General features: G+C 37.4%; 5 protein-coding genes across 5 annotated transcripts; 2 read left to right on the top strand and 3 right to left on the bottom strand.

Moving 5' to 3' along the window:
- Positions 1 to 24: 24 nt before the first annotated feature.
- c23h8orf33 (chromosome 23 C8orf33 homolog) lies at positions 25 to 3543 on the bottom strand. The gene is made up of 5 exons (XM_051881874.1): positions 3288 to 3543; positions 2928 to 3157; positions 2148 to 2238; positions 1663 to 1809; positions 25 to 450 (listed from the first exon to the last, which is right to left on the bottom strand). The coding sequence occupies exons 1-5, from the start codon at positions 3310 to 3312 to the stop codon at positions 227 to 229; spliced, it is 717 nt and encodes a 238-aa protein (XP_051737834.1). The 5' UTR covers positions 3313 to 3543; the 3' UTR covers positions 25 to 226.
- A 416-nt stretch (positions 3544 to 3959) lies between these two features.
- h3f3d (H3 histone, family 3D) lies at positions 3960 to 6532 on the top strand. The gene is made up of 4 exons (XM_051881876.1): positions 3960 to 4123; positions 5149 to 5295; positions 5675 to 5828; positions 5976 to 6532. The coding sequence occupies exons 2-4, from the start codon at positions 5168 to 5170 to the stop codon at positions 6102 to 6104; spliced, it is 411 nt and encodes a 136-aa protein (XP_051737836.1). The 5' UTR covers positions 3960 to 4123; positions 5149 to 5167; the 3' UTR covers positions 6105 to 6532.
- Positions 6251 to 8731, bottom strand: LOC127505913 (protein ccsmst1). The gene is made up of 2 exons (XM_051881875.1): positions 8569 to 8731; positions 6251 to 8232 (listed from the first exon to the last, which is right to left on the bottom strand). The coding sequence occupies exons 1-2, from the start codon at positions 8646 to 8648 to the stop codon at positions 7890 to 7892; spliced, it is 423 nt and encodes a 140-aa protein (XP_051737835.1). The 5' UTR covers positions 8649 to 8731; the 3' UTR covers positions 6251 to 7889.
- A 209-nt stretch (positions 8732 to 8940) lies between these two features.
- LOC127505911 (uncharacterized protein C7orf50 homolog) lies at positions 8941 to 17120 on the top strand. Its single transcript, XM_051881873.1, has 9 exons — positions 8941 to 9079; positions 9615 to 9786; positions 9961 to 10089; positions 10187 to 10258; positions 10833 to 10949; positions 11220 to 11321; positions 16097 to 16332; positions 16433 to 16514; positions 16767 to 17120. Exons 2-9 carry the CDS (start codon positions 9625 to 9627, stop codon positions 16947 to 16949), a joined length of 1083 nt encoding a protein of 360 aa, XP_051737833.1. The 5' UTR covers positions 8941 to 9079; positions 9615 to 9624; the 3' UTR covers positions 16950 to 17120.
- Positions 11330 to 13189, bottom strand: LOC127505910 (G-protein coupled estrogen receptor 1). The gene has a single exon (XM_051881872.1). It carries the CDS (start codon positions 12915 to 12917, stop codon positions 11760 to 11762), a length of 1158 nt encoding a protein of 385 aa, XP_051737832.1. The 5' UTR covers positions 12918 to 13189; the 3' UTR covers positions 11330 to 11759.
- Positions 17121 to 17406: the final 286 nt, after the last annotated feature.

Below are 17406 nucleotides of genomic sequence, written 5' to 3'. Positions count from 1 at the left end.
AAGAAAAAAGAAAGTGAGCAAAGCTTTGGTTGTATTCACTTTAATTGCATTTTTTCCTTAAATGTTTTCTATGACAGGAACAAAACGTGAAATATGATTATCAATATTTAATTCTTAATGAAATGCATAAAGAATGTACAGCAAAATTATGCAATAGAAGTATGTAATAATTGACCACACGTCTACTTAAGGCACAGATCCTGCTGGTTGATGTTAATGTGTACAGTCACAAATTGAAGTTGAAGCAAAACTCTTCATGTGTTTTAGTGAAAACAAAAGGTTTTGTGTCGTCATCAGTCTCTGTGTGTTCATTTGTCTTCCGGGGCCCTTGCAGAGGGTGCGTCTCTTGAGATTTATCTGTTTTGTCTGTGGGTTGTGTGGTCTTCTCAGCTCGACGATGGAACACTGGTTTGCACTCAGAGACAGTGGTGACCCGGGCAGAGGTCATTGCTATGGAGATAGAGAAGAATTTTATTTTGAGAATTTTACTTTGAGAATTTTATTTCATACTGCCAGAATATAATAAGGCAGGGGTCTTCAGGGGGCCACAAGGGAGTGCAAGGGGTCAGTGAATAAGTTTATGGGGAAAAACAGTGAAAAAAAAAAAAAATGTGTAAAAAAGAATAAAAAAAACTAATTAAAATAATTTAAAATAAACAAAAAAAATAAACAGTAAATAGTGAAATAAGTTATTTAAATAAATGATACATAACAGCACAGTACTACAGTGAAAAGAAAAAAAAACAGAACGAAACATAACATATTCCAAATATTTTAGAAATATTTATAATATTGATTTTCTTTTTAATATAAATTGGATCTTTATACATGAAAATATATGGGTCCCTTACACAAGGATATAGAGTGCAACAGTTCCCGCCCCCTTTTTCAGCAGCGCTGGTTCCGGAAGTATTTTTTCACACATTATTCCCATAGGGATTTTATAAAAGTCTTCCTTAAAAGAGTCATAAGCCATGAACCAAGCCAATCAGCTATGTAGTGAATCACAACACTACAAACTTTGATTTTAAGCTAAACATTTTATGAAAATCAGACAAAAAGACAAAGGTACAAGACTGTGCGGCTTCAATGAGGGAAAGAACTACAATCCCATGAAGCGAACAGTATAATCAAATTAAAAACAATGGAGAAATAAACTACTTATTTACAAATGTTGATTATATGTATAAAAACAATATTTTAGATTTATTGCAAAATATGCATATAAATTTAAAGTATATACAAAGTATTTTGAGAGTGTAGTGAGATCGACTCGATTACGTTATTCGCAGTGCTTCATGGGAGTGGGCGGAGCTAAAGAACTATTGTTGATTGATGTAGTTTTCTTTACAGCATCATGGGTAACGTAGTTTTTCACCAGGAATTCCACTGTTAAACACGATTATTTTAAAATAAAAAGCTGAAATAATGCAGGCTAATGGCTTCAGTAGAAGCAAATATCATCGATTAACAACCTTGTAGCTCACAGTAGGTCTGTCTTTAAAGGTTTATCAGTTATCGTTAAAAATAAATTTCCTTAAGGAGAAAATGAATGGAGTTTTTACTTCTGGAACCCGACTGTTGCACTCTATTTGGGGCTCCATTTATGGCACGTAAAAGATTGAAAACCCCTGTTGTAAATCACACACAAAAAAAGATTACCTGACTGTATGAGTTTGAACTGTCTGGCTTTTTCCTCTTCCATCTTCTTCCTGTAGTCTCCTGAGACCGCACGCATTACCTGCCTCTTCTTCACCAAGGGAGCTTTGGAGCTGCGTAAAGTCTTCAGAGCACTTTTTGCTTCTTCCCCTAAACGGAGACGTCAAAATTACCGTAAGATTTAATCTTGTAAAAAGCGTTCACATCCTTGTAGACTTGTAAGATGTGAATTTTCTGAGAGCTCCTACTTCTACCACGTGACCGCTGTACCACCTGACTGCTGCAGATTCATTTAGGCGTTGATAGTGGTGCCATAGGAATGTATAATTCCCAGTCTGAGGACATGAACAACTCAGAGTAGAATGTCACATGTTGTCATCTCGAAAGTACGGTAATTACGGCATGGCGTACACGAAGTCCAGTTTTTTTTGTCCAGAGTTTGGGTAAACTATATAAAGTTGTTGTATTTGTAGTGTCGTGACACTCACTTTGTTTGCTGGATGATTTTTGAGTTCTCAGGCCCAGCTCGAGCTGTTCGATGCACCAGTCCAGCTCTCGGTTCAGCTGCTCATCAGGAGTCTAACACACAAGGTTGTTGAGTCAATTAATTTATTTGTCTTTGAAACAGCTTACATGCAAACACAGTGATTAATAATGTATATATGAAGTATATGTAAATATCATGTACATATATATATATATATATATTCTATACAGTCCTTGAAAATTCCAAATAAAAATTACTGTGTACATGCTCAATTGACCCTTCGCCGGGAGTTTGATTGACAACCGATCTAACCAATCATAACGCCGAATCCGCCATTTTGTCCGACAAAGCAGTCAGGAGTTAACCTCGGTGGACTTGAACTTGAAAAATGGTGTGTACTGACATCTTTCCGCGTTTGAAACAACATTCCTTCTCATGTTCATTCATGTTTATTTGATGCTATAAATTAAATAGTAAGAAGAGATGATCGGTTCACGAGCTGCTTGAGCTGAGGCGCTACAGCAATCTGTCACGACACATTAAAGAGCCACAAAACGGATTTTATTGTTCGAATTACACAGTTTGAAAGTTGGGACTTTGTTTAATATCGTAAGTAACCTGCTCTGTCTTGTCTGTCGACGTGTTGTCAGTGTCCTCTTTGCTCCGCGATGTATTTTTCACTCTGTGTGGCGTGAGGGCGCCATGGCTCGGACAAATAAACAATAACTAAGGGGGGCGGGTCTTTGCGAAGGGTCAATTGTAAAAGTATGCAAGTGCTTACTAATTCTGTGGTCTCTTGTTTAGATGTTTCCTCAGCTGTGCTTTTTATCCCTTTCTGCTGACTGTCTTTTCCGTCACCTGCTTTCTTCTTCTTCTTCTTCTTGAGTTTTTTAGCGTTGGTGGGAGCCTCGGAGCTTTGGGCTGCTGTTTTGGGGTGCAGAACTGTGTCAGTTTCTGCCTCCTCAGTCTGGTTATCCGTGTTTTTCTCATTTCCCAGCATTCTGGGTGTTCCTGGAAAGCATCAACAAATTGAGAGCATTTATCTGGATGTTACTAAGCCATTAAATTAAATATAAAAAGTCTGCAAAATCACACGTATATTCAATACATTCACCTAGAATGGTTTGTAGGGAAATCTTACCTGCTCCAGTTGATTCCTCTGTCATAGCTGGAGTTTTAATCTTCTGAAAACCAAATACGCACGTAGTCTGTATAAAAACGCTCACATATCAAGTGTGCAGCACTTAAGAAAAAAACAAAAATCAAACAGAAATGTGATAGAGTCAGATAACTACTTCTGATCCAAGTGTATGATTTTTAAATGTACAAATTTTAACTACTCGTGTGCACTTCCCATATCTCTGTGCACCAATCAAAGGATTCCGCCGATAACAAATTTGCTATTCTAAAGGTTCCTACTGCAGCGTAATATAATTTACCCTCCGTAGGCAATGGTAAAACACAAAGACTGCACTAAAAATTAGTGGATCTCAAAAGCATTTTATTTTGTTTCTTCATTGTTTTCAGGGCAACAATTGTTGCAATAATGTATCAATAATGTTGTGTATTAGCTATTATTAAAAGGAACCGTTGTTCTTAAACGACGGTTATGTAATCGACACCAAACTGGTTCAGGACTTGAAATGGAAAGATTTTTAAAAGCATCTAACACCGATGTTTCACAAAGATTGTTAATAAAACAGTCATGAAGCCATTGGCTTCAGTTAACCGTTTAAACAATCTGAATCATCTGTAGAAACAGAGCGGAAAGGGCTTTAACAATAACATCAAAACCGCGCTATAAACTATTATAAATACTATGGAAGGGTAAATTATGCCCCCCCTCGCTCATCCAGCCAATGAGAGAAGATGTAGGCGTGACTTAACGCGCGCACTGTATAAATGTAGGGCCGCTCGCTCTGCGCGTGACCGACGTTCCTTGTTTTGGGTTTGGCGGATTAACCGAAACAGAAAATCGTAAGTATCTTTAACGGCTGATTTTAAACTAACAAATATCTATCGTATCGTGTATTTAACATATTAAGATCGTATGTATAAACGTTTTAGAGCAGGCAATTTTTCAGTCTGTTTTCGGTGTTTGAATTCGCAAACGGCGGGGTTTTTTTAGATCATTTTTGTCGCGCTAGCAACAAGCTAAGCTAACGAGCGTGAGTTCATATTTACTTCTGCTTCATCTCAGAAGTTCTTTCGAAATTTTTAAACGTTAACTACTTGTTTTTAGTACGTAATCTAACAATACGCGATGTTTTTCCTTTATACACTTTCATGTGGAGTTATTGAATTGTCGGTGTAGACAAAGAAAAGGCTGTAATTGGTGTTCTTGGGCGCCATGTTACACATAAAGGCAGAAACGTGTCTGTGTCTCATCCTGAGATGGTGGACTTCACTACTGCATAAATCAGAGCTTGTACATATCACTTTGCCGGTTGTTTCTCATCCATTTTGCCATAATTGAAGCGGACATGGCGTATTTGTAGTACTAGTTGCTGAATGGTTGAATGAAACCGACTACCGTTGGAGATTTTTGCCTTCAGGCAATATGTGTGTGTGTTGAATGGGACTCGGTTATATGTGTGTGTGTGTGTGTGTGTGTGTGTGTGTGTGTGTGACCCAGTGTCCCACTGTGAGTTGTTCAGCTGATTGTTTCGCCACAACACTCGTTTCTACTTGCTTATTTATCCAAGTAACTCATGTACATTAGTTCATAACCGTACGTTTATAGAATTATACATGTATATCTTGTTCGCTCGTTTACTTTCAAGTACACGTTTATCTTTGATCACCTAAAATGGCGCCAGCAAGTTGTACATTAATAGCTAGGATATTGCTAACTCGCTATGGCCTTTTTCTAAACATTAAATGTGTAACTGCGTGACTTTATTATGGGCGGGACTGAAACTGGAGTTTTGTTATTGATTACGTCATGGCATGCGGAATTCCCCGCGGCTGATGTGTTATTATCTGCTCTTGTCTCTGTTTAGACTGCTTCATTAGAGTGCCATGGCACGTACCAAACAGACTGCCCGTAAATCCACTGGTGGTAAAGCCCCCAGGAAGCAGCTGGCCACCAAGGCGGCCAGGAAGAGTGCGCCGTCTACAGGTGGAGTCAAGAAGCCCCACAGATACCGGTGAGAAATACACACTGTTTATATATGCTTGTATAGGAGTGTGTATATATAGTGTGTGCACATGTAAAAACTTACATAGAATTGTACATGCTTGCATAAACTGTTCATGTACATTTTATATAATTGTGTAAAATTAACATTAAAAAAAAAATTTTTTTTAAACTATGCAAGCATACATGTATGTACATGTGCATACATTGTTTATATGTAATATATTGTTTGTATATACATGTATATGCTTGTATGTGTATATAGTGCATGCGTACATGTAAAAAATTTGCAATTATTTACATGCGCACACACACAATGTGTGTACGTAGTACTTTGCATTTTAAGTCTTTGTCTGAATAGCAACTAAATTCTTTTCTTCCTCCCCCAGTCCAGGAACTGTGGCTCTTCGTGAGATCCGTCGGTACCAGAAGTCCACAGAGTTGCTGATCCGCAAGCTTCCGTTCCAGCGTCTGGTTCGTGAGATTGCTCAGGATTTCAAGACCGACTTGCGTTTCCAGAGCGCTGCCATTGGCGCCTTGCAGGTGTGTTTTCTAGTTGTGGATTTTGTGTAGCACTACCTAATGCAGTGGATCTTTTGTCTTTGAGCCTCCTGGTTCAGAACCACTTGCCTAATGCTTCAGTCATACTTTTTTGGTCCCTCCTAATGATGTTTTCTCTCTGAATTGTAGGAGGCAAGCGAAGCATATCTGGTGGGTCTGTTTGAGGACACCAACTTGTGCGCCATCCACGCCAAACGTGTCACCATCATGCCCAAAGACATCCAGTTGGCCCGTCGAATCCGTGGAGAGCGTGCTTAAACTTTACCATTTACTCAACTTTTTTTTTTTTTTTTTTTGTGTGTGTGAAGGAATATATGAGGGAGGGGTTTGTTGTGTGGGGGGGTTGGGTGGGAGGGGCATTGGGGTTCTTACACTCTTGACTATAAATGCCTGTGTAGTTTAAGTTTATTTTTTTTTTTGTAATTTTTTTTTTTTTTTTTTTTTGGTAGTTGCGGTAGGGGAGGGGGTATCTTGTGGTTCAAGCTGATAGTAGGGGGGGCAGCGTCAGAACATTCCGGGAGCTCCTCAGGGTTTTAAAGTTTGTATTTTAGACTTTCATATACCTCTGCCTAGTCTGCATGCTTCATGATGAATTAGAATGTGTCCATTTTATTTCTATCGTTATTATATTGGGTTTCTCTTCTATTGTGGCCATTTGGTTGTAAATAAACTTTCCACTACCTCAATCTTTTGTTGCTGCTCATTTTGCATTCAACTTGGTTTCACATGAAGTCTCCTCAAAGGTCCAACTTAAGTGTGTAATGTTGCTGTTTGAGGATAAACGTTTTTCTGCAAAGTTCATTGTAAAGGGAGATTTTCTTTTACAGAAATCACTTTAAGGACTACAACAAATGGCTGGTAGGGACTTCAACAAGCTTCTTTCCTGGGTTGGTGACATCACAAATCCCAAAATTTACTTAAACCCTGCCTCAGAACATGCAACAAAGGGGGCAAGGCCATGTTGGGCTGCTTTAGAGAAGAGGAAGAGTTGTTGTAGAGTGTTGCTGTCATTTTACGCCAGACTGCTTCACAAATGAGGGTCAATTCAATGCTGGATTTGCACAAAAGATTAACATGACGGCACATGCTAGTGGAGTTGAATCAACTCCACAGCAACTACATAATTTTATCCACTATTCAGAAATGTTTAAAAGTTGTAACTTCTTCCTGAGTCTCTCCATCAGTGTCGACTCCAGTTTGAACAATGTAAGGCTGAACACCGTTACTGACAATCCTCATTTTGGCTGCGTGAGATTCTCCAGCTTTGTTGTTGAAGAACTGAAGCATGAGCTGTTAAAGCTCCGCCCTCTTCTGGAAAGGGGGCCGGGAGTAGCAGATCATATTTGCATTTAAAGGGACACAAAAAAATGGCATGTTTCTGCTCACACTCAAATAGGGGCAAATTTGACAAGCTATAATAAATGATCTGTGGGGTATTTTGAGCTGAAACTTCAGACACATTCTGGGGACACCAGAGACTTATATTACATCTTCTGAAAAGGGCATAACAGGTTCCCTTTAAAATGCTCTCTAGGTCCTGAAAATGCTACATTGTTGGCCAAGCAAATAACAGCCCTCATGACTATGTTGTCAAAGTAATATTTCAATTGTAAGTATTTTTAAATAGGTTTAAAGTCATGTTTAGTTAATTTAAATTAAATGTCATATAAAGTAAAAACCAATTGCTAAAATTAGTTTAAATACAGTTTATTATACAGATCAAGTATCACTTAGTGAAGGCCTGTTCTTAATGTTAACTTCCAATGGGTTCCCTGATATATTTGTAAATCAGTAGTCACACCACAATTCAGAAGTTTCTCCATTATGCTTACAATTCTTTTTTAAATGTCTGACTTTTCATTATAAACCTAAAGACAGATGATAAAGTTCACTGCAGTCACTTTAAATAGCAGAGTGTCTGGACGGTCAGTTTGATATTTCAACAAATTTGATTTCCGACTCCGTTTGGAGAAAGCATTTTACTTCTGAAGGCATCATTAAATGATAAATATACATCACAAATGGAAAATGTCTCTTAAGCCACTATGATGGTTTGTTGTTGACTTCCTCCTGCTCTTCATCGGACAGCAGTCCTGGTAAATGTTCATACAGGTTTTTCTCCAGAGACTCGTCCAACTCTGTCTCTTTCCTGAACGCGCACCAGAGGAGGAAGCTCACTCCAAAGAGGCTGATGGGTAGAACTTTCCACCAGGGACGCTCGTAATTGCTGCCCAGCGAGCGATCCACATTCCAGGTTCGGTGACTGGCTTTGCTGGTTGAGAACTTGATGGGCTTGGATACTGCTGCATCATCATCATCATCCGGAGGTTTTCTGGACTCTGCATAAAGCTGTGATGTTATGGACAGCATCCTTGTGGCACATGGTCTATAATAAACATTTAATAAAAACACATTACATTTAAACATCTGCTTAAATATCATAAACAACATAATTTTTGTCAAAAAAAACAAAACAAAAAACATGATGTAATACTGAATGAAACTCTAGTCAAGGTCAGCTGACAATTTAAGAGATTAAAGAGTGTTTAACGAAATAAAGAAATCTGTTCAAGAAATACATTTCAATGATCAACAAAAATGTCTCAATTAATTAAAGGTTTGTCTTCATTAATGTTCAATGCAGAGCAAATTGGCTACTCAAACCCAATTGAGGTGAATGACGGTTATTTCATAATCTATACAAGAATAAATATTCACTTGCCTTAAATTCACAGTCCTTCGGCTTGTAAAAACATTGTGACCTAAAGAAAGTCGCGATAAATGAAAGCACACTTTTGACATCTTGAGGGCTTCTTCATGTCAGGCGCAATTCTCTCAGGTCATATAACGAGCGCCACAGTAAATTCTGCCCGGGAGGAAACTACAATTACCTGAAATGTAGTTCCGCTTTGATCTTTAGACGTTTTAAAGATAATAGTTTGTCTGATAACTTCAAATATATTCTAAGTTTGTACATCATAATACAAATATAATAAATATATAATCGTTAAAGTGTATTATAATAAAGTGTAAATGTAATAAAGTGTATTCTAAGATTACGTGACAGAGAATTTAAGAACTACATAACCCAGAGTTCCGAGTATCAACCAATCAGAGATGCATATTTTGCATAGCCGCAGCAACGGCATCAAACGTGGTCTAGATTCCGTTTTCATGGCGCTGTCCGTCCACACGTGAACCTGAGAAAGCACTGGAATATTTTTGTTTGGCTTGTGAGTAAACTTAACACTCAATTATTATTAACTCGCTCACCTAGTAAATTGGTTTATGTGTGCTGGCTGGTTTAAAGTGCGTTGTATACATTTTATTGTGCTTTGAATGAGTTAAAAACCGCATCTAAAACTGCATTTATTTGAACATACAGTAAAAACAGTAATAATGTGAAATATTATTACAATTTAAAATAACTTGAATATATTTTATTCATTCCTGTGATTTTCAGCATCATTACTCCAGTCTTCAGTGTCACATGATCCTTCAGAAATCATTCTAATATGCTGATTTGAAGAAACATTTCTGATTATTATCAATGTTGAAAACAGTTGTGCTGCTTCATATTTTTGTGGAAACTGTGATACATTTTTCAGGATTCTTTGATGAATAGAAAGTTCAAATGAACAGCATTTTAAATAGAAAGCTTTTGTAACATTATTTAAGTGACAGTCTGTCACTTTTGCTCAATTTATACACTTTTGTACAGCAGTGTGTTGTAATCAAATCAAACTAATGTTATTCTTTTCCACTCAGATCTTTTACCATGACGAAGAGTCAAGCTCTTGTACCTCAATCTGATTCTCTCAAGAAAAAGAAACTCAAACACAATGTAGATGAAATCACATGTGTACAAGATGAGAGAAAAGAGGAGATGAATGGCAAGAAGAAGAAACAGAAGAAGAAGAAGAGAGAGTCTGATGATGAGGTGTGTGGTTATAATAGTACTTTATGATTTGGCTGTGGATCTAATAACTAATGTCAGATAATACTAGATAGATCCCCATATCAAATGATTTTGAGCTTTCAGCAGAGACCAGAAGATGAATTGTGTTTCATAATGTATATAAGTGAATGTTTGATTTGTGTTCGTAATTCTCAGGTGTGTGAACATACAGAAAACATTTCAGAGAAGAATATACAGATGATTCAATCTGCTGACACAAACACCCATGAGGAAAACACTGAGATACACAAACATAAGAAGAAGAAGAAGAAAAGGAAAGCTGAGGTAGCTGACGATTATTTTGCTCATATATATGATTGTTTAAATGAATGTAATGTTTAATATTTTACACTCATGACGATTTGTTTCTTGGAAATTAAAGGAGCTTGAAACAAGTACACACTTAAATGAAGATCAAGAAGAGAAAATACACAAGAAGAAAAAGAAGTCTGAAGTGAGTGAAAGTATTTCCTTTTTTAAAGTACTGCATATGAATATTCACTGTTTATCTGAAAGACAAAATGTAGAAACTTTTACAAGCTGAAAAAAATCCATCTATTTGAGGTAAAATCACCATATAGTTTGTGTATAGAGCTGCAAAAAATTGTTCAAAAAAGAGATAACAATTCTGAAAAGACAACTATACAAAATATGTAATTTACTAGAGGTTCTGACAAAATGTAAATTGCTGCAGTCTATTTAAAACATATTTAATTAGAATTGTCTTTAAAACGGTTTGAGTGAATGATTCAATGACTCACTCATAAAGACTTCACTTGTTTCAGGGATGAATCAGCGTTTTTTTGAACAAATCTCCTGAATGATTCAGTGAGAAATATATATATTTTTAAGTCTCTTGTTGAAATTGATACAATCTTTATTTGTAGCGTCATGGTGATTTACGCTATTTTGATCGCTACCGTAGACATCAGTGTTTATATCCAAACTATAAACTTGTCAAAGGTTTAATAGACATAGCATATCATATATATATATATATATATATGATCTGTCTTGTGTGTTTTCAGGTATGTGTTCCTGTAGAAAATACTACAGAGGAACCACAGGATACTGAACAGCTGGAGGACATACACAAGCAGGAAGATCACACAAAGAAGAAGAAGAAGAAGAAAAGAAAACACAAGGTGATGAGAAATACTTTGCTTTTTTATTTTATGTTTGTCAATTTTGGAATGATGGGTAATGCTGTCAAGAGAGTTGATGCTGAATTCTTGTGCTGTAAAATGCATGAATCTCTTTATTATAACAGAACACATAAACATTTTCTAGTGCACTGTAATTAATCCATTTTGTTCTCTGGGAGAATTGAATTGCTGTTTGTGAGCTAATATATTAGATATGATTTTATTTGAATGCTGTGAATATATATTTTAATAGACATTTTGAATTTGCAGGATTCTGAAGCTGCTGTTCCTGAATCAGATCCAGTGACGCCACAGGAAGAAGAAACAAACACACACGCCGCTGAAGAGAGAGCAGAGAAAAGTACAGCTGAGGTGAGTACAGTTTAAAGTGGTTATTTATGAAATGATCCTCAACTCCCACAGTATTGTGTATTACCATATTGGGTAACACTTACAATATACAGCATTGGTTAACCTTTGTTAAATTACTTAATAAAAATACAGTTCATTGTCTGTTCATAGTTAACAGATACAAGGTTTGATTTTAAAAATGTGTTATTAAATGTAGACATTACCATTAATGACAAACTTCTAAGAAAGATCAAAAGAACAGCATTTATCAAAAGAAAGATCAAAAGAACAGCATTTATTTGAAATAGAAATCTTTTGTATCAATACAAGTGTTTTTACTGTCATATTTGATCAATTTTTAGGCATCCTTGCCTAATATATTATTTCCTGTCAAAAAAAGATTTTACAAAGACTTTTTACAATGGACACTTGTCCTGTGTCATTACAACATGACTATGTTTATCCCACTCTGTCACACACACACTCTCGACCCTCCTCGCCGCTCCTGAGGTCACGCTCTTCCTCCTCCTCATTCTCATGCGAGCAGGAATGGTGCACGTTTGTGCAAGTGACGCACGGACAGGGTGGCGTCGCGCTTGCGTTCTGCATGCATGTATGCAGGCAGCGCACGTGGTGCGCGATAAACACTTGCAGTTTCTGTCTGAAGGTGTTTCCCAGCAGGCTGTAGACGAGCGGGTTCAGGCAGCTGTTGGCACAGGCCGCCAAGGTCACCACGTGTCCCGTCAGTGGGTAGCGCTGCCACAACGTGTGGTTTCCACGCCGCCGTGAGGCCTCTGTGTCGCCTCTCAAGAGATGCACACTGATGAAGACGTTCTCCGGAAGCCAGCACACAAAAAACACACTCACGGCTGCAACGATCATGTGCAAGGCTTTGGTTCGCTGCGGCCTTTCGGAGCGCAGCAGCACGCGTGCGATCAGGGTGTAGCAGACGCCCATCACGCAAAAAGGAAGGGCGAATCCTAGCGTCACCTCCAGCCATTGCACCTCGGCCACACCCGCAAAACAGAAGCCACGCCCCCAGCCGTGATACATGTGCGCAGTAGCGAATGGAATCAGCGTGCACAGGGTCGCCGCCACCCAAATGGTTGCGCAAGCCCTACGGGCGATGTGCGAACGGTGTTGGACGGAAACGTTTTCAGGTAGCGCACGTGTGCTGAGGCCAGTCAGCGCAAGGCAGCGGTCCAGACTCATCCAGGTGAGCGAAAACACGCTGCTGTACATGTTGACCTGCAGGAAGATCGCCATGCAGGAGCACAGCACTGCGTCATCGTAGTAGTGCGCACTCAGATTGAACACCTCGATTAGCGAGTCCAGCACCAGCACCAGGTCGGCAAGAGCCAAATTAGTGAAGTATAGATCAGGGGTGCTCATCCGCTGACGAGGGTCGAAATTCACCAGCAGTATCAGGATGTTACCCACAAGGCCGAGCGGGAAGAGCAGGATGGTGTAGATGCAGGAGAGGAGAAGATTTATGGCGTAGGTGTCCGGGGAGGTGGAGTTCGTTTCATTGACCCAGGGCAGGCTGGACTGATTCAGTTGGATGGTGGGGTCAAAAGTCATGGGATCTTCCATCATCTTCCCCTGTATCACTTCCATTGTCACATAGTGAGGAAATATACTGAAGTTTTCTGCATTTTTTTTTTTTCTCCTTTTCAAGTACTAAAATGCACAAAGAAACATGCAAATTGATGTTAAACTACTAATCTTGATGCACGTTCCAAAATTTGTGTATTTAAAGAGATAGTTCACACAAAAATGAAAATTATCCCATGATTTACTCACTCAAGCCATCGTATGTGTATATGACTATCTTCTTTCAGACGAACACAATAAGAGTTATATAAAAAAAAATTATCCTGGCTCTTCCGAGCTTTACAGTGGTAGTGAATGGGGTTCGAGATTTTGAAGCCCAAAAAAGTGTATCCATCCATCATAAAAGTAGTCCGTATGGCTTCAGGGGGTTAATAAAGGCCTTCTGAAGCGAAGCGATGCGTTATTGTAAGAAAAATATCCGTATTTAAAACTTTATAATCTATAATAACTGGCTTCCGGTAATGGCCGTACATGAGTCTAGTTCAGGCGGAAGAGTGACCTCTGACCCAACTCATGACGTATTGTAGTGTTGTCAAAAGTGCCGACTTTGATTCCAAGTTTACGAATTCGCTAAACAGCGCTCAAACCATCATATTTTTAAAATTTCAGTACTGACTTGGTACCGAAGTTGGTAATTTTGACAACACTAACGTGTATTGATGAACGCGGAAGCTCAGAGGATATAGCAAAACTACACACCGGTTACAAATTAGAAGTCTAAAACAAGAATGTTTAAAGAAAAATATCTGAGGATTTCGATATAAGAGAAGAGGAGCTTGAGTTTGTTGCCCAGCCCTATTTGTTTGAACCGCGAGAGACGTCTAAGCTTACGCTACTCCTACATCCTACGGGCCCTATTTTAACGATCTAAGCACATGGTCTAAAGCGCACGGCGCAAGTGCACTTAGGGCACTTTTGCTAGTTAAACGGTGGGAAAAGTGGTCGGCGCGCCCGGCGCATGGTCTAGAAGGGTTGTCCCTATTCTCTTAATAAGTCATGGGTGTGTTTTGTTCAGAGTCTCATCTCCCATTCCCTTTAAAAGCCAGTTGCACTCGCACCATGGCGGATTCGCTATTTACATGGCGGAATTTGCAAGCGGAATAACTAAACACTTCTCTAGTGAGGAAACGGATTGGACCATCTACGGGACAAGCCGGATTCCACCAAAGCGTTTTTATCTTTATGCACACATTAACAATCTTTTACATTGTAATCCTTTTAAAAAACACTTGCATCGCGCCTGCCAGTGATTATAGTTTATAAAGTTTTAGATATGGATATTTTTCTTACAAAAACCCATCGCTTTGCTTCAGAAGGTCTTTGCTCCAAGCTCCCCTTGGAGAAGTATGGATTACTTTTATGATGGATGGATGTGCTTTTTTGGGCTTTAAAATCTCAAGCCCCATTCACTCCCATTATAAAGCTTGGAATAGCCAGGATATTTTCTCCGATTTTGTTCATCTGAAAGAAGATACACCTAGGATGGCTTGAGAGTGAGTAAATCATGGGATAAGTTTAATTTTTGGTTGAACTATCCCTTTACGTTGGAGTCACATTTACTGTTGCTCGGTGAGTTGACAGTGAATGATACTTCCACAGAATTTATTAATAATTTGTTAATGCTAATTTCTACATTTACTAATACATTTTTTAAATAAAAAGTTGTAGTTGCAGTCACATTTACTGTTGCTCGGCGAAATCCAGTTATTCCAATTGGAATACGCTCGATTGGGAGTTTTGCATGAGGTCGAAAAATTTCCCCATTGTCAAGTCGGTCACATGAATTTTTCGTGCTGACCAACAAATAGCTGTTTGGTTTGAAACTTGATCGCTTTATACATCGCTACACTATTTACACTAAACAATGGATTTGCCTGCAGAATTTCACTAATGTGAATTATGCAGATTTTGTTTATTTTCACTAGTAATCAGCTGATAGTTTGAAATGAAACTGTCAAAATAATGATCTTACCGTGTGTATTGTATTATTGTCTTTTATCCATGTTTATTAAGCTGTCCTTCTGGTTTGTTCTTGTATGCATGTATATATCCTTTAAGGTCATGGAGAAATAAATGTAGAAGTCTAACATTTGTTTTTATTAGTTTCTTTCTCTGTTCTTCTCCCGAAGGAGCAGACGTCTCTCCTGCTGAATTCTTGCTGTCTCATGTACAAATACGTAAATACAGGAGGGCCAGGTTATGCCAAACAGACATGTACAATGGCCGCCTTTGTTTACCCCAAACAATATGGTAGATAAATAGCTCCTCTGAAGATATAGAGCTGCATAGTGAAGGAGAACTTGTGTATTTGTGTATGTGATGATGGGCAAATTCTTCAAGTGTTGCTACTCCAAACCAGAAAAATTTATTATTTTTTATATATATATATATATATATATATATATATATAAAAATTTATTATTTTTTTTATATATATATATTAGTTTATTACTGTGTTGGTTATTTTTGTTCTCCAATTATTTTAGACAAGATTAAAATAATGTTTACTGACACTAATAATAGGTCAAACTTTAAGCAAAACAAAAAAACTTTGTCGTTAAAGTGATAAAATTACTAAACTAAAACTGAAATAAAAAATTAATTACAGCTAAATAAAAAAATAAAAATAAACTAGTAAAAATGACAAAAGCACATAACAAAAATACTAAAAATTAAACTAAAATTAAAATGAAACCTGAAAATATTAAAATAAAAGCTAATTCAAAGTATTAAAAAATACTACAATAGTGTATAAATAATACTAAAATAATACTGGCTTCTGTCTTAAACGTGACTGTTATTGGCTCTTATGATAAAAGCATCTGCTTTATGAATAAATGTTTTGTAAATGGTATTTGAATATGATAATCATTTCCAAATTGTTTTTCAATTTAAGCATGAAAAATGGATTTCTGATGAAATTAAGCAGTTCTATAAACCTAAATGCATTTTTGTTTGTTCTTTACCATGATTAAATTAAACATTTTGGGGTCGGTAAGATATATTTTTAAAGAAATTAAAACTTACATTCAGCGATTACACATTGATCAAAAGTGACAGTAAAGTCATTTATAATGTTACAAAACATTTCTATTTAAAATAAATGTTCTTTTAAACTTTCTATTTATTAATGAATCCTAGAAAAATGTGAATTTTAAGCAACATGTGATTTTCTGTCTCAGAGTTCTGGAGATGTGAACACCTCAATGCAGCAAGAACCGTCTGGAGTGGAGGATGGAAACGACTCCGATGGAGAGGAAGAACTGAGTCCTGAGGAGAAACGAGTGCTGGAGAGGAAGTTGAAGAAGTTTCTGAAAAAGGAGGAGAAGAAGAAGCTGAAGGAAGAAGGCAAATACACAAAACCGGAGAAGAGCAAGTCAAATGTTAAAGAGAAGCAGGCGCTGGAATACCTCACATGGTAGGACACAAACATCGCTATTTTCATACATGTAAATGTTTCCTTATTCTAACAGAGACTGTTAAACATGGTTTTAACTGATTTATTTTATGTTTGTTAGCTGGTCTGAGAAACGAGAAGAGTGGAAGTTTAATAAAAACAGTCAAACGTGGTTACTGCATCACATGTTTGACAGCGTGAAGGTATAAGAAACATCACAATCATCTCTACAGCTTTCCACTTTACACACTTTTTACAGTAATAAAACATGGAGCACATGCTTTCCTACTAATCGCCTTTGTGTTTTAAAGGGATTGTATCATTCTTCTTTTTTTTGTGGCAAAAAAATGTCCTTTTTTCCCCACTGTCATTTTCAAACCCCTCTCTCTCTAGAATTAAACAGGCTGTTTTTTGCTTTTGTTTTTTTGCTTCATATGCATTTCTCTCTATCTCAGGTGTCTGACGATCATTTTGAGGTGTTGTTATTGTATCTCGACGGTCTACGTGGAACGGCACGAGACTCAACACTACAGAAAGCTGAAGCGATTGTGCGTTGGGAAGGACAAGGAGAAGAGGCAGATAGAGCAGATGCTGAAAAGAGGAAACGGAGAGCCAAACAGGTCGTCCAGATGCTGTGATGGACCCGATCATTAAACAAAACATCAAAATTAACTGTTTTCTGTGTTTGTATTAATCTGTCATTTATACATGTTCACCCTTTCAAATGAGCAGACTTAATGTCTTAGCTTGTAAATATGTACAACATGACTTAACATGAAATAAAATGATTGCTGTGGTTTTTACCTATAGCCTGTTGTTGTTGTTTTTGTTGTTTATCATATTTTAAAATGTAACACGGTTGGTCTTCCCTCTGTCTAACGTTTTTTTTAGTAGTTTACAGACAAAAAAGTATCATAAAAGGTCCATGGTACCACATTAAAATATTCGTTTGCCTTATGTAAATACCATGGTACACCAATGTGCGCTATGTTTGTTCTTATATCAATAAGTCGTTCAAGGAGAGCATTTATGGTTATTTACTGGGTACAATATAAACAATTTTTGTCATAACGTTCAAATAATACATAACTTTTA

The sequence above is a fragment of the Ctenopharyngodon idella genome, chromosome 23, assembly GCF_019924925.1.
Source record: "Ctenopharyngodon idella isolate HZGC_01 chromosome 23, HZGC01, whole genome shotgun sequence".
Classification (NCBI taxonomy): Eukaryota; Metazoa; Chordata; class Actinopteri; order Cypriniformes; family Xenocyprididae; genus Ctenopharyngodon; species Ctenopharyngodon idella.
This window is presented reverse-complemented; position numbering and strand designations above follow the sequence as displayed.

Coding starts and splice junctions, on each gene's coding strand:
- LOC127505911 (XM_051881873.1), top strand. CDS start 9,625: ATGACGAAGAGTCAAGCTCTTGTACCTCAATCTGATTCTCTCAAGAAA. Junction 10,090..10,186: donor AGAAGAAAAGGAAAGCTGAG/GTAGCTGACGAT, acceptor TGGAAATTAAAG/GAGCTTGAAACAAGTACACA. Junction 11,322..16,096: donor CAGAGAAAAGTACAGCTGAG/GTGAGTACAGTT, acceptor TTTCTGTCTCAG/AGTTCTGGAGATGTGAACAC.
- LOC127505913 (XM_051881875.1), bottom strand. CDS start 8,648: ATGTCAAAAGTGTGCTTTCATTTATCGCGACTTTCTTTAGGTCACAAT. Junction 8,233..8,568: donor CGAAGGACTGTGAATTTAAG/GCAAGTGAATAT, acceptor TGTTTATTATAG/ACCATGTGCCACAAGGATGC.
- h3f3d (XM_051881876.1), top strand. CDS start 5,168: ATGGCACGTACCAAACAGACTGCCCGTAAATCCACTGGTGGTAAAGCC. Junction 5,296..5,674: donor AAGAAGCCCCACAGATACCG/GTGAGAAATACA, acceptor TTCCTCCCCCAG/TCCAGGAACTGTGGCTCTTC. Junction 5,829..5,975: donor CTGCCATTGGCGCCTTGCAG/GTGTGTTTTCTA, acceptor TCTGAATTGTAG/GAGGCAAGCGAAGCATATCT.
- LOC127505910 (XM_051881872.1), bottom strand. CDS start 12,917: ATGGAAGTGATACAGGGGAAGATGATGGAAGATCCCATGACTTTTGAC.
- c23h8orf33 (XM_051881874.1), bottom strand. CDS start 3,312: ATGACAGAGGAATCAACTGGAGCAG. Junction 2,239..2,927: donor AACAAGAGACCACAGAATTA/GTAAGCACTTGC, acceptor CTTGTGTGTTAG/ACTCCTGATGAGCAGCTGAA. Junction 1,810..2,147: donor AAAATCATCCAGCAAACAAA/GTGAGTGTCACG, acceptor GTCTCCGTTTAG/GGGAAGAAGCAAAAAGTGCT.